This window comes from Esox lucius, chromosome 19 (assembly GCF_011004845.1).
Source record: "Esox lucius isolate fEsoLuc1 chromosome 19, fEsoLuc1.pri, whole genome shotgun sequence".
Taxonomy (NCBI): Eukaryota; Metazoa; Chordata; class Actinopteri; order Esociformes; family Esocidae; genus Esox; species Esox lucius.
This window is the reverse complement of record NC_047587.1, coordinates 22627071-22642572: the sequence shown is the minus strand read 5'-3', so window position 1 is coordinate 22642572 and position 15502 is coordinate 22627071. Positions and strand designations below refer to the sequence as shown.

The following is a 15502-nucleotide window of genomic DNA, read 5'->3' as shown; positions in this document are numbered from 1 at the left end:
TTATGGAATCCACTGTACATTTCTCTAACCAAGATACACTGTTATGGTTCCTTGCATTCAAAGCATTTGGCTTCTACCCTCGCTGGTATGACGTCCACTGGGATTGACGTGACTATACACCACTCCATGTATTTGTGTGGTTAATACTGAAGATTATTCAAAGGCTCACTCATCAAATGAACAAAAACAAATGTCATGAAAGACTGTTGAGCTTGTGCTACGTTTCTCCCAGTCACGTCTGTGGCCAGCTGGGCTGTGAGAAACTGACATATTTAGTGATTCTATCTAGCAGTGTGTCGACAGAAGCTCTCCTGACAGCCAGGCTTTTCCCAGTTGGCTCTGCTTAGCATGGCAACTCACCCTCTCTAGGAGCTTCTGCAGTTTGTGGGTCTTCTCATCCCGTAGTTTGTCTCGGAGCTGCTGGGCCTTCAGCTGCTTCTCTTCGTGTTTCTTCTTGGACTCTGCAATGGTCCTGCCGACCCCCCAAAAAAACAACTGACATGCTGACTTCTGCTGAAATTGTCCAATTAGGTGAACAGAAATGTGCAAGACATTTCTTCTGAAAAACCTCAGTGACATTGTGTTTGTGTATGCCTAACCTTTTGCGAGAAGGTGAGGACAGTTTCTCGTGCATGTGGATTCCATGGCCAGGGGGTCTTGAAGGCTCCTCCTCCACAATGTCCCCCCAGGAGGTGCTCTGTCGCCAGGGCTCCCGTGCTGCAGAGAAAGAGGAGTCTGGACATTGACCACATCTGTGTCTTTAGCAAAAGCATTCAAACATTAAACATTATACACCATTAAACTAGCAAACAGGAAAGAGATTTACCGTCATAGTCGGCTAACATGTCACTCCAATCCATGTTGAGTCCAACTCCACTGCCAATACTTGCCTAGAGAGGAGATACATTCAGATTATGAGCTGTGACAATCACATGGATAACAAAGTAAGCAAAATCCAAGACAAACATAAATTGTAATATCCTTATGACAATTCGTAATACAGTATTCATATGATAATTTGTAATATCCATATAATAATTTGTAATATCCATATGCTAAGCTGTAATATCGTAATATCCATATAATAAGTTGCAATATCCATATGGTAATTTGTAATATCCATATGGTAAGCTGTAATATCCATATAATAAGTTGCAATATCTATATGATAATTTGTAATATCCATATGGTAAGTTGCAATATCTATATGATAATTTGTAATATCCATATAATAAGTTGCAATATCTATATGATAATTTGTAATATCCATATGGTAAGTTGCAATATCCATATGGTAATTTGTAATATCCATATGGTAAGCTGTAATATCCATATAATAAGTTGCAATATCTATATGATAATTTGTAATATCCATATGGTAAGTTGCAATATCCATATGGTAAGTTGCAATATCCATATGGTAAGTTGCAATATCCATATGGTAAGTTGAGGCAGCCTGAAATGAGATTCACATGATCTAGGAAGTGTGTGTCTTACAGAGAATTCACACTCATTGTCAGTCTCCAGGTTGTTGTTCTCAGCCTGAATCTCTCTGGTCAGCTGTTCCTCTTCAGCGATGGCACTGGCGATAGCCTCCTCATTGGCTTTCTCCAGACGGTCAGCAAGCTCCTCCTTCTTTGCCAGGACCTCTGCCATGGACTGGGGCTGGATACACAGCGCACACATACAGAATAAATTACAGCACCTTCTTCTGTAATTACTGCCCCGCAAAGGTAGAGGCCAGGACCTATTCTCTGCCAGCTCGACATGGATCGTACTAAACAGTTTTTTAGACAGCAGTGTCTAATCCCACCGCAAAGCAGACGAAACACAGGTTCACATTAAAACGAAAACTAGAAGCAATGCAGATCATCAACGCCTGATGCGTGTGCCCGTCATGAATCCGATGCGTGTGCCCGTCATGAACCCGATGCGTGTGCCCGTCATGAACCCGATGCGTGTGCCCGTCATGAACCCGATGCGTGTGCCCGTCATGAACCCGATGCGTCTGGCCGTCATGAACCCGATGCGTCTGGCCGTCATGAACCCGATGCGTGTGCCCGTCATGAACCCGATGCGGGTGCCCGTCATGAACCCGATGCGTGTGCCCGTCATGAACCCGATGCGGGTGCCCGTCATGAACCCGATGCGGGTGCCCGTCATGAACCCGATGCGTCTGGCCGTCATGAACCCGATGCGTGTGCCCGCTGATGAACCCAATGCGTCTGGCCGTCATGAACCCGATGCGTGTGCCCGTCATGAACCCGATGCGTGTGCCAGTCATGAACCCGATGCGTGTGCCCGCTGATGAACCCGATGCGTCTGGCCGTCATGAACCCGATGCGTGTGCCCGTCATGAACCCGATGCGTGTGCCCGTCATGAACCCGATGCGTGTGCCTGTCATGAACCCGATGCGTGTGCCCGTCATGAACCCGATGCGTGTGCCCGTCATGAACCCGATGCGGGTGCCCGTCATGAACCCGATGCGTCTGGCCGTCATGAACCCGATGCGTGTGCCCGCTGATGAACCCAATGCGTCTGGCCGTCATGAACCCGATGCGTGTGCCCGTCATGAACCCAATGCGTGTGCCAGTCATGAACCCGATGCGTGTGCCAGTCATGAACCCGATGCGTGTGCCAGTCATGAACCCGATGCGTGTGCCCGTCATGAACCCGATGCGTCTGGCCGTCATGAACCCGATGCGTGTGCCCGTCATGAACCCGATGCGTGTGCCCGTCATGAACCCGATGCGGGTGCCCGTCATGAACCCGATGCGGGTGCCCGTCATGAACCCGATGCGTCTGGCCGTCATGAACCCGATGCGTGTGCCCGCTGATGAACCCAATGCGTCTGGCCGTCATGAACCCGATGCGTGTGCCCGTCATGAACCCAATGCGTGTGCCAGTCATGAACCCGATGCGTGTGCCAGTCATGAACCCGATGCGTGTGCCAGTCATGAACCCGATGCGTGTGCCCGCTGATGAACCCGATGCGTGTGCCCGTCATGAACCCGATGCGTGTGCCCGTCATGAACCCGATGCGGGTGCCCGTCATGAACCCGATGCGGGTGCCCGTCATGAACCCGATGCGTGTGCCCGTCGATGAACCCGATGCGTGTGCCCGTCGATGAACCCGATGCGTGTGCCTGTCATGAACCCGATGCGTGTGCCCGTCGATGAACCCGATGCGTGTGCCCGTCATGAACCCGATGCGTGTGCCCGTCATGAACCCGATGCGTGTGCCCGTCATGAACCCGATGCGTGTGCCTGTCATGAACCCGATGCGTGTGCCCGTCATGAACCCGATGCGTGTGCCCGTCATGAACCCGATGCGTGTGCCCGTCATGAACCCGATGCGTGTGCCAGCCATGAACCCGATGCGTGTGCCCGCTGATGAACCCGATGCGTGTGCCCGTCATGAACCCGATGCGTGTGCCCGCTGATGAACCCGATGCGTGTGCCCTGCCACATCATTCCCCTCTACACAGAAATAACCAACCGTGGGGTCTCTTAACACTTCTGTTCTGACACAACAGAAACGTTCACCTGTGCATTCATTTTCTCCAGAACTGATAATGACAACGCAGTTCTTGGGGAGCTGCCCTCAAACTGATTTCCTTCGATTCAACAAGTGCCGCAAAGAACCTCTATTGTCTACCCGTCTCAGCTGGTGGTCTGCAAAGCCCTAAATGCAATCTATAAACCTGTAAACTTTGACACACTCCACGGTCAAGCCACACCAAACCATGCCTCTCCCCCCGGCACAACATGACTTCGGATTTCCCTTCCTGACTACCTCAGGGCTGTTCAGACTGTTGAGTGCATTCCTTGGCCAATTAACACAACTGAGCTTGCAGGCGTCTGATCTACAACGCGAGTCGTAAGAGCAAGACGAGACAAGGAAACGCTGCCCACATCCCCCTCGCCAACATGGACTGGGCTGAGCCGATTCGCATCACCCTATGTGAGATGCCTAGGCACCGTTGGTATGCCGGGTCAAGGACATGAACTCCCGGCCGCAATGTAGCATCTATACTATGGTTCAGGGAATAGACCACCGTGGGGACAGCGTTGTTTCTTATTTGTCTTAATATCTATTTGACCTTTTATTTGGCACATTTTGATGATTTTCATATTTTCTATACAATGAAAGGTATGCATTAAAATCAATATACAAAGTTAATGTAGCTTTAAAGAAAATGGAATCTGTTAAAGCGGTTAATGAATTTGGGATGGCCTTAGTATTACAATTTAAAACCACAAAAAAACATCAAACCCAAAAACACACGTGCACATGATCAATCACAAGATCACAGACGAGGAAGCATTCAGGACTCATGCAGAACAGGTTTATTGTGAGGCTAAAGAGATGGTGGAAGGAGGCGCAGCCATGGGACAAGTTCACTGACTTGGCACAAAACCCTGAAATGCCCATAGGAATAAATACTTATAAGATAAATACCTTGAGTCCAAAATATCTCAATGTCTGTTAGTATTCAGACCCACGTCACGATCTCAACAGCTACTCTTCACTTCGTCACAGATGATTATTAGGGAAGGCTGACAGGTTCCTTCTGATTAAATGCAGAGACTATTTTTGATGTTTACCGAATCGGAGGCAGTAATAAACCTGCCACATGACAGCTTGCTGATCTCTAAAGCACTGCAGACATACAACAGACAACCAACAGGCCTCAGACCATTTGGAAGAACCAATTCCACACCATAGCATATCAGCTGGGATATTTATAAAAGGACCAGCAGACTGCCAGATACATGCGGTTTTGCAACAGGAGCCCCGTGTCCATCCCCTCAGCCAACCAACAACACAGGTAGATTGTTTTGGACCTTAGTGTCGGATCTGACATTTTCTGCATCTATAGTCTGCTGACGGGAATGATCTGGAGATTCCGAAACCTTCGGCACATGTAGAGTTCCTGGTCTTCACGTTTATTCTCTACACAGTCTCTGCTCAAATTGTAGAGAATGTCTGCAAGATCACACAGTGATTACAGTATTCTAGGCTAAATAACAGGACTGAACATAATAACATAGTATAACAAGAACACCACTGCATTAAATATAATTGTCATTCTTCAGTGCAGGATCATTGAGCATTTTAAAGGGATAGGTCATCCATTATCACATGGTCTTATAGTCACTTTATATTAGCCAGTTTTTTTATTGGCCCCCCAAATCGTTTCTTTTATATTCTGTTTTGTTTCAGAGATCTTTTCCTTTGGAATCACCAAGTTGTATAATGAGAATCTTATTTTTGATAATGTCTGCAATGAATACATTTTTTTTATGTAAATTCCATTATCGCAGTGAACATAAACAACATGCGCATAAAATCTTTTTTTTTTTTAAATAGTTCTTTGGCACTTGAAATAAATTGTCCTTTAATTTGAAAGTGTCCTGCCTGCCTGTCACAGGTCTATTCTGAGGGGGCTGTTCAGACTGTCATGTCAGCACATTGTGGCTGGAGGTTGTGTAGATTTACTTTGTTTAGGCGGCGAAGGCCTCTGGAGATTCCCAGACCCCCTCCCTCCCCCACCCTCTGCCCTCCCCTGCTCCTCCATCTCTCAGCACTCACAGTGGAAAGCTCTGTGGGGTCCGGCACACTCTCCAGTTTCACCGCTGCCATGGGACTCTCAGCCTGTCCTGGAGCAGATGTTGCCATGCCATGTGACACGCCCCCCGCAGCCCCCTTGTCCCCCAAAGCACTGGGCCCGTCTGTCGGGGCTTGGTCTAGGGGCGGAGGGGGGGCTAGGGAAGGGTCTGGTGGGGTTAGGACTGGGACTGATGATGGGGTAGGGTCTGTGGCTTGGGTAAAGGTAGGGTCTGGTATGGGGAGAGGCGTGTCCTCACAGTGTGCTTCGACACACTGCCCAGAGTCTTGCACACAGTCTGCTGGGGGCTGCACAGACACAGACACACAGACACAAAAACACACACACACACACACCATTAAATACATGCATATTCCAAGCATTTCATGAAAGCAGTAACACCAAATTACACACACCAATGAAAACACACATCGTGCAGGGAGGTTTTGCGATCATGCCCGAAACACCAATAATATAAGTCATCTTTTGATCATGGGTTAATACTATGGAACATTGTCTTGAAAATAAGATTTCTAAATTAATAATGAACAAATGGTTGAAAACTCATGTCCCTATCATGATCCACTCAAAGGTTTTTGGAGGGTTACCCCTAAAACTAGTGGGACTCAATCAATGTTGGCCAGAGAAAAGAAAAAAAAGGTGGTGGAGAAGGAAAACTGCCTCTGAAAGGCCTACTGAATGCATGAGCCTAGTGCCTAAACAGACAGAACATTAGATTTGTGTGATTGAATCCAGCCCTTGTCTCTTAATCATCAATAGTACTGACATGTATTACACTTACGGTAATACTACAATATTCATTCACGTATTCAAACGTACATGTAATTGGCAAATAGATATTAGTGCAACTAACTCTTGATATCCTCTAAACTAGACAGCTGGACCAGCTCTCCGGCTCCTCACCCCCAAAAAAGAAATATCTGACCACAGGTTATGATAGCTGGTAATAATGAGATGCACATCATTCTAACAAGCTACTTAATTTGGCTGCATTCCTGATGTAATGTCTACATAGTTTTCTTAAGTAAATGTGTTTTTATTTGGTCAACTACTACTTATGATTTCAAGTCATTTCTTTTTATGGGAAATCTATAAATAGCCAGAGAGCTGCAGGGATTTGGTAAAGAGACACAGGTTGCTGATCCCCATGTCATACAAAGAACAATCTTATTGGTCATGTCAAATCATTTCATAATAACGTCGCCCACCCTGGGCAGAGTGGGTGGACACCCTAGAAATAAACAGTGTAGAAATACCCAGCGTTCCTAATGATCGGAGGCTTCAGGAGAGTATTCATTGCACAAGAGAAGATTTCAAGTCAGTCTACGATCAATCATTGAAACTGATATGCCCTGTCAACACAGGCTGTCTATGAACACTGTGTTGCCCAAAACAAAAACTAAATGTGCTGATGAAAAGGGCTCAGTACCTCAATCACATGGCCCTTCTCTGAGTCCAGCTCCTCCAGGGGGACAGGCTCCTCAGGGATTGGCTGTTCACAGTGACTCTTGTCTTTGTCTAATATGCAGGGCCTGCCAGGAAGCGGTTGGTTCTCCCTGTCTTCTTTAGGGGCGACGTGGACCAGAACTGGGCTGACCTTGGCAACCATGGCGGCAGAACGAGACCGTGCAGGACGACCACGTTGGACTGTCTCCCAGCCCTCTGAGTCCTTCTTACCTGGATACGCAAATAAGTACACAAAACACATGTTCATTGGCCCTGCTATTAATCAGATAATACCAAAGGGAACCATGCAACCATGTCCAGAACTAACTTTTTGGATCACCTGCCAAGAGGACTGGTAGATGAAGCATATTTTCTTTACAGGCCAATATAATAAATTGCCTTTTTGTGTCACATTTACATTAATTTCAGTACATTTTATCTTATTGAGATAAGGTATTATGTTGAATACAAACTTAAAGAAGAGGCCAGAGGAATATTTTCAACAAAATTATTTAAATATATATAGGCGAGACTCCGACTGAGTCCGTGACACAGACATGCAGGCAATGTGACACTTGCTGTGTTGAATGGTCATGCGTGTTCTCCAGCTTCGTTTTTTCATTTCCGATGACAACTGAGTTGTTTCTGCTTTTATCTTTAGAATACTGGCCATACACAGAAAAACTCCATTCTCACAAAACCTTTTTTATGGGATTTGTCCTACATTTTTGTCAGTGGGTTTTCGTTTTAAAGGTTGGCATACCCCAGGTACATGTTGCCACATAACTAGAAACTAGGAGCACGAGAGACGCTCTAGCTGCCCATTTGTCTTGGCAAAATGTGTCCAGGTCATGCAAGCTCTTTGGTCGTCTTGCATGAACCACACGTTTGAGATCTCCCGAGAATGGCTCGATTATATTAAGGTCAGGAGACTGTGATGGCCACTCCAGAACCTTCACCTTTTTCTGCTGTAACCATTGGAGGGTCAACAAAGCCTTGTGCTTAGGGTCATTGTTGTGCAGGAAAGTCCAAGAGTGTCCCATGCGCAGTGTTAGATTCTGTCCATTTGTGATCCATGAACAAAATGAATGCAACCGGAAGTCAGGGGAGGGCCTTTATTCAGCATGAGGTTTATGATGATAACCTTCCATAGTTCTTTCCTTGTTCTCTCCAAATGATTACAACGAAAACACCGTCATATATACCTGGACACACAGGAGGTGGTCAGTGTTCATAGCCAACCATTACACAGACTATTATAAGAAATAGTTTGTCCTACAAAATACCCTTGTATGATGTATTTCAACCTATGACCCAAGGGTCTATTCAGAGAGTCCTATGACAGTCACATACACAGTTCCTAGCAGGTGGTATATGGACAGGGTGTTGGGACCCATCAGTAATGGGGCATCACATTTCCTACCTAGTGTCCTTCATACAGAGATAGTTAGTACTCTCATACATTGTGTCAAGCTTAATTCAATTACTTTCATGCTCAATATCTATCAGCAGCTTTCATGCAGAAAAATGCAAATTGTCGGCCAGTATTTTGTTGACCCCTCTCCAAACATAGCGCTTATGGTTGTGACCATAAAGCTCTATTGTGGTCTCTTCACCTGAAATTACACTGTGCCAGAGGCTGTGAGGCGTGTGAAGGTGTTGTCTGGCATATTCTAACCAGGCTTTTTTGTGGCCTTGGCGCAGTAAAGGCTTCTTTCTGGTCACTCGACCATACAGCTCATTTTTGTTCAAGTATCGTCGTATTGTGCTCCTTGAAACAACCACACTGCCTTTTTCCAGAGCAGCCTGTATTTATCCTGATGTTACCTGGGAGTTTTTCTTTGTATCCCAAACAATTCTTCTGGCAGTTTTGGCTGAAATCCTTCTTGGTCTACCTGACCTTGGCTTGGTATCAAGAGATCCCCGAAATGTCTACTTCTTAATAAGTGATTGAACAGTACTGACTGGCATTTGCAAGGCTTCGGATATCCTTTTATATCCTTTTCCATCTTTATAAAGTTCCATTACCTTGTTACATAGGTCTTTTGACAGTTCTTTTCTGTTCCCCATGGCTCAGTATCTAGCCTGCTCAGTGCATCCACGTGAGAGCTAACAAACTCATTGACTATTTATACACAGACACGAATTGCAATTTAAAAAGCCACATGAGTGGGAAATTCACCTTTAATTGCCATTTTCACCTGTGTGTGTCACCTTGTGTGGCTGTAAGGCCAAACATTCAAGGGTATGTAAACTTTTGATCAGGGCCCTTTGGGTAATTTCTGTTATCATTTTGATTTAAAAAGGAGCCAAACAACTATGTGATTATAAATGGCTTCATATGATCACTGTCCTTAAATAAATCTTTTTTGTCATGTTTTCAATATCAATTCCAAAATCTCACAAGTTCTGCCAGGGAATGCAGAACTGTATTTTATTACATGACTATTTTGGTACAAACATTCACCTGCCATTGTAGCGGATAGCCTTCTAAGATTTACTCACCAAACTGAAAATCTCCTCACCAAACTGGCCCTTGGCGGGTGTTAAATTCGGACCCTGGAACCATGCGTTAAAACACTGAGTGGAGGGAGCTCTGCTTACCTGGTTTTTCTACAGGACAGGTGTTGACTTGACTGGGAAGAGGGAGGGACTGGGAGGATTTGACCCTGTCAGCCCAGCTGAGGCCGGTGTGGGACAGACCACTGAAGAGAAAACACACATATCCCTCAGACCCCGAAGAGAGCAATGCCAACACACAGTAATGGTTTTAATGACTACCAATGTCCACTCAAACAACAAATAGTTGACCATAAACCAAGCAACTCAATCGGTCTCTCCCAGGCTGGTGTCTGACCTCGTCTCGTCCCAACCATCACAGGTCCTAAAGGTTAGCTCAGACCTTCTTTATGATCAATACCCATTTCCTGCAGCATCCGATTACAGAGCACTGCACATATTGAACCGATGCTTCAGCAGTCTTAAACAACACTTATCTACACCTCTCACTATTTGTGACAGGGCTAGTGGGAGACTAAACAAATGAAATTAAACAAATGCTTTGCGATCAGCAATCAATCCAACCATCAGAAGATCACACAGCAGCCTTTACCTACCCAGACATTTATTATTGAACTGGTTTTGTTGCCTGTTTTGCAAATTAACATTATTAAACTGTATTAGAGACTAACGTTTACCCAATGAAAATGTCATTTCAGTCTGTGGTATGGTTGAGTATTCAACTGAAACTAGTCATAATGACACTCATGTTATTATTGAAAGTCCAATAATGGTCAGTATTTCAGAATCATTATATCTCAATGTTGCCGGTTGCAGCCACTCATTCCAGATTCTCAGCATTATGTGCAATTGTGTTTATATAGTGTGGCTTCAATCAAAGAATTGTAGATTAAAGGCCTGCATTTAAAACCGGATTACATGCATGCACGGGAAGGCATGAAACCAATGGATATTTATATTAAAATCTACTTCCTTTGATTTAACGCTGCAGTGTAGAGAGGAAAACAACACTGCATTAGTCTACACACTGCAATCACCAGCCTTGTCCTGCCACGCTTTTGCACAGCATTGTGGACTTGAAAGGAAAGTGTTAAAGATGCTCTTGATTAAAATAAATTAATTCACCAAAGTTATAGAATTAGGCCTACTGCTGTCTTAGCAATGAAAGAATTCATAATACAATGTTATATTAGCCACACCAGATCAATACATTCTTTGTTTTATTGACTAGATACAAATTGGGTGGAGTCCAATCCAGTCTTACATGGTAAATACACAGCAGTGAACCTAATGCGGCCAAACCAATACGCCCATAGACATACAGGTCCAAGCAGCATGTGAAAATAAAATAAATAAGAAAAAAAAAACTGAACTCTTCCCAGAATGTGATGATTAAGAGTAAAACATCTGGGGATTTTAAATGTCTAATGGTGTGTTCACAATGACTGGAAGTCCTTATATTAACAGTAGGGTAAACAGTTCAGTTCAGAAACACTGTGGAGACAGTCTGAAGTAGAAATGAAGTACTCTTACCCAAAGTTGAGGGTGCGGCGAGCAGTAGGAGATGGGACAATCCTGTCAGAAGAAGGGCTGGGCTTCACATGGCGACCTGGGGACATCTTACGCACTTCCCATGCTAAAGATGTGGGTCTGGTTTCAGAAAGGACACACAAAGTTTAACATTTTCATAAACGATAAAAAAAAAAATTATGGGAATACCAAAATATACACCAACAATTCAGGTAGAGTTATGTATTATCAGCCTGTTAAATAAAATTGGGATGAATGTTTATACCATAGTCAATTTACAGCCAATAAGGTCATTGTGCCAATAAAGTGGTGAATCATTTGAATTAAAGCCAAAGCCAGCATGCTGAATTAATGTGCTGGTGACTCAAAGCCAGGAACAAGAGAGAGGAAGAGGGTAAAAGAAAGAATATATACACAATATATTTTTAACCTGTTCTGCGCATCAGTTTTCTCTAACTTCTCCTGAAGTTGGATCCAGTCGATGAGAGCTTTAAAATCCCGAACATAGTTGTCCAACATCATCAGTACCTCCTGAAAGAAAGACAAGCACCTTTCAAACACAGACAATGGGCCAGCTCAAGTAGCCACCATCCCCAAATCATTCACATAACAGGACAGAACAATGAGAAATAACTCTATAAACATTGAAACCGATCTTTAAACCAGAGTGTTAAATCCATGCTGTAATAGTTTAGCTCTGGAAACAAAGTCCCAGTGAGAGAGAATGGCACAGACCTCTGCCCCCTATGTAGTATCTCTATTTGGGGAGAATCTCAGAGGCTCTGTCCAACTCCAATCTCACAGCACTTTGGGGCAACAGTAATACAGAATCTGCTTGGCACTTCCATAACCCAGGGGAGGGCTGGGAATCTGGGCCAAGCCCAGTCACAGTTGGTGAAGCATATGTCACCCACACTAACAGGTAAGAGGCCCTCTGTTCTGCCTAGAACAAGAAAGGACAATAGAAGCACAGTCAAATACATCTCCCTGCTCCACTGATCCACCACAAGAGATGGGGCTGAAATTACCACTGACATTACTAGTGCAGCCAAGACAAATTGGATTGACTTGTAATCATTTCTTGCTACTGGCAAAGCAAAAGCCTGGTGACGCCACCTCATTGTTCTCCTGATACCTAATCTCACAGCCTAGGAGCTACAACAACTATACCCACTCTCCACACTATCAAAATACAAAACTGAAACACCAAGAGTACATTAAGATTATTTTTTAACTGTTTATTCCTGTATTAGGCCATCTGATGCTACTGTCATATTTGGAAGAGACTAATGCCTGGTGTGACAGCATGAGAACATGAAAGATTAAGACAAACAAAAAAAAGTCACCAGCTTCTCTCCTGAATAGAAGATTCAGAGGACTCCACAGAAGATAAAAACTGATGCTGGAAGAGCAAAAACAGACCCCTACACCGACTGTTAAATATGGTGGATTTCATGTAAATTAAAACATTACGAATTTACCCAGTACTAGAATCTTTTGATCAAAAACCTTATTGCCATAAGAGGATATAACGGTATATGACCCCAAGCAAACACTGAAGTCAAGAAAGAGTTGGTATATTTACTACAAAATGTAAGTATTTGAATTCCTTTGAAAACCTGTGGTTTGAATTGTAAAGGGCATAAGGGTAGACAGAAGGATCTCAAGACTGGAACCTCGGTATGGAAAAATGGTCTCTAATGCTTTCTCCAATCTCATGAAAGAAAATGTCTCAGTGGGGGAATCTGCGTGGAGGGTGCACCTAGAACTGAAAACAAGGGTGCTAAACATAAGATTTTAGGCCCCTGAAATTCAAACTAAAGAAATCACATGGGGTAATGAATGTTTATTAAAAAATATATAAATATATTTACATTTACATAAATATACATGATAAATGCACACACACACGCACGCACACCTTTTAAATAAATAACAACAAAAATATTTTAGGGGTGGACATTTAGGGTAAGATCAGAATAGCATTGTAGATTGGTGTCAAAATCCGATTTTAAAATAATTTGTAGAAATAACATTAGCAGATTGGTTAATAAAGTGTTTCAAACACTCGTCATCATCGCCGCAAGATCTGGGTAGTGGCAGCTCCTGATTGGCTGTGTAGTAGAGAAAGTACCAAATGGTGACAGAATTCTTACATCGGGCTTTTGCAGCCCCTTCAAGCGATCAATAATTTTTTCTAATAAAATGTATAGCACTAATCTTTCAATTTGTTAACATGCAGGGCAAGAATAAATAATATTGGCAAGTGACAAGCATGTGCTTAGCTTATTACAAAACGACATTGACATCAACAATGGAATATTGATTGCAATGCTAAAAAGCAATATACGCAATACTATCCAATACAGAGAAAACAACAGAGAAAATATTACTATATCAATAGCAAGAAAAATAACTAGCCAACTAAGGATTTGGATTTTCATAAATGTTTGGAGAAAAGAGAGATATTTCTCACATAGGCAAAGCAAACATACAATACAATTGGGTTATCAGCTTTGGCAATATTTTGCTAAGCTAACTATCAAAGTTTGCAGACAAAGAGCCATACTTTCTTTCATTTCCAGTTATAAAAAAGTTGGGACATAGTGTCAAATGTAAAAAACAGAGTGCAATGATGTGCAAATAATTTAAACCCTATATTCAACAGAAAATTGTACAAAGATAACAAATCAAATGATATCAAATCAAAAGATATCTCATCATCGGGGATCTCATCATCTACGGTACATAATATTTCATTAAGATAAATCTCTATGCATGGGACAAGGCTAAAAACCAATATTGGGTGGCCATGATCTTCGGGCCCTCAAGTGGCACCGCATTAAAAACAGACATGATTCTGTAGTGGACATCACTGAGCATGGGCTCAAGAACTCTTCCCAAAACCATTGTCTGTGAACACAGTACGTCGCTGCATCCTCAAACACAAGTTAAAGCTCTACCATGTAAAGAAAAAACATATGCTGCCATCAAGACAACGTCTTTTTCAGGGAAGTCCTTATTTCAGCAAGACAAAGCCAAACCACATTCTGCATGTATTACAACAGCATGGCTCTGTAGTAAAAGACTCCGGGTGCTAAACTGGCCTGCCTGAACATTGAAAACATTTGGTAAATTATGAAATGAAAAACTTGACAAATGAGACCTCACAATGTAAACATGCCCTCGTCCCAAGTATTTTCAAAGGGGTTGCTGGCATCAAATTCAAAATGGGCATGTATTTTGCCAAAAACAATACAATTTCTCAGTTTCAACAGTTTCAAAGTTGTCTTCATACTATTTTCAATTAAATATAGGGATCAATGATTTGCACATCATTGCATTCTGTTTTTATTTGCATTTTATGCAGTGTCCTATTTGGAAACGGGGTTATATATGTTTACAAAAAAAGTGGGGCTTTACTGCTGCCTCCCTAACGTGCAGGCTTGCCACTGATTCTGTAACTGATAGGGTTAACCAAACAGGAAGACAAGGTGTGTTGAATTTCAGCAATCCAAAGTTTATCACCTGCAAAGTGATAGAACTGATAAATTCTCTGACCACCGCTTAATTAACAAAGGATTATATCAGCTTGCAGTCTCGACTTGAAACACGTCTAGGTTATGCAGGTTGGTCAACACCAGACTAAACAAACTAAATCGTTCAAATTAACACAAGCCAGGATCCAATATATTCATTTGGATAATCAGGTGCAGCTGATTTTGAACAGCAAGTAATTTGTCTGGCTGCATCATATGGGTTTAAAACAACATGGCAGGACTGCGTTGCGTGCAGAAGCATTTTAACAGGAGAAGGCGGGTGTTGGACAGAAAGCAGTGGATGTGGGCAGGAGCAGGATGAAGAAAACAGACCTGTACCTCCAAATTCACACATTCCATGCAGTAGTCGTACTTAAGCTATCAGTTCAATGGAACTCAGAGCCTCCTCCTCCTCCACATGTTAGTGTAGGAACATGTGATATAAATCAAGTCCCTGACGGAAACAAATGGTTGATAAGAACTAATTAGACCTGAGGGCTGCGGGTTAAAGGGATGTTAGCGTTATTAATATACAATCATAAATCAGATTGCTTCATGGGCTGTCTCTCAGGCTGGGGCAGGGAGCATCCATAAAGGAGAAACCTGTGTTGATGAAGGAAGGACTGAACTGTCTCGGCTGGTGTGTTTGCTGCATTTAAAAGACAGTAGTACACAATCAAATTTGTACGGTTCCAAATGTCTCGACAGGGATCCCGTATTACCAGGACAAAACTGCGTACTGTGGGAGGGTCAGCACACCGGGCCTGTTTGTGTTTGTGCTGATTTACACTGCTCCGGGGGATTGCGGCCGGGTGATATCAGAGCACTCTGCT

At 43.4% G+C, this 15502-nt stretch overlaps 1 protein-coding gene across 4 annotated transcripts in view; it reads right to left on the bottom strand.

Moving 5' to 3' along the window:
• scaper (S-phase cyclin A-associated protein in the ER) overlaps positions 1 to 15502 on the bottom strand; it is an 89652-nt gene that overhangs the window by 55934 nt on the left and 18216 nt on the right. The window contains exons 5-13 of one of the 4 annotated variants that reach the window (XM_010896540.4): positions 11561 to 11661; positions 11134 to 11250; positions 9685 to 9785; positions 7064 to 7311; positions 5598 to 5921; positions 1498 to 1665; positions 827 to 890; positions 600 to 735; positions 361 to 472 (exon numbers count right to left, since the gene is read on the bottom strand). In XM_010896540.4, the coding sequence (XP_010894842.2) occupies positions 361 to 472; positions 600 to 735; positions 827 to 890; positions 1498 to 1665; positions 5598 to 5921; positions 7064 to 7311; positions 9685 to 9785; positions 11134 to 11250; positions 11561 to 11661 (1371 nt within the window). The remainder of the gene's footprint in view (positions 1 to 360; positions 473 to 599; positions 736 to 826; positions 891 to 1497; positions 1666 to 5597; positions 5922 to 7063; positions 7312 to 9684; positions 9786 to 11133; positions 11251 to 11560; positions 11662 to 15502) is intronic. The other 3 variants (XM_010896541.4, XM_020040367.3, XM_020040368.3) reach the window with 3 other exon arrangements.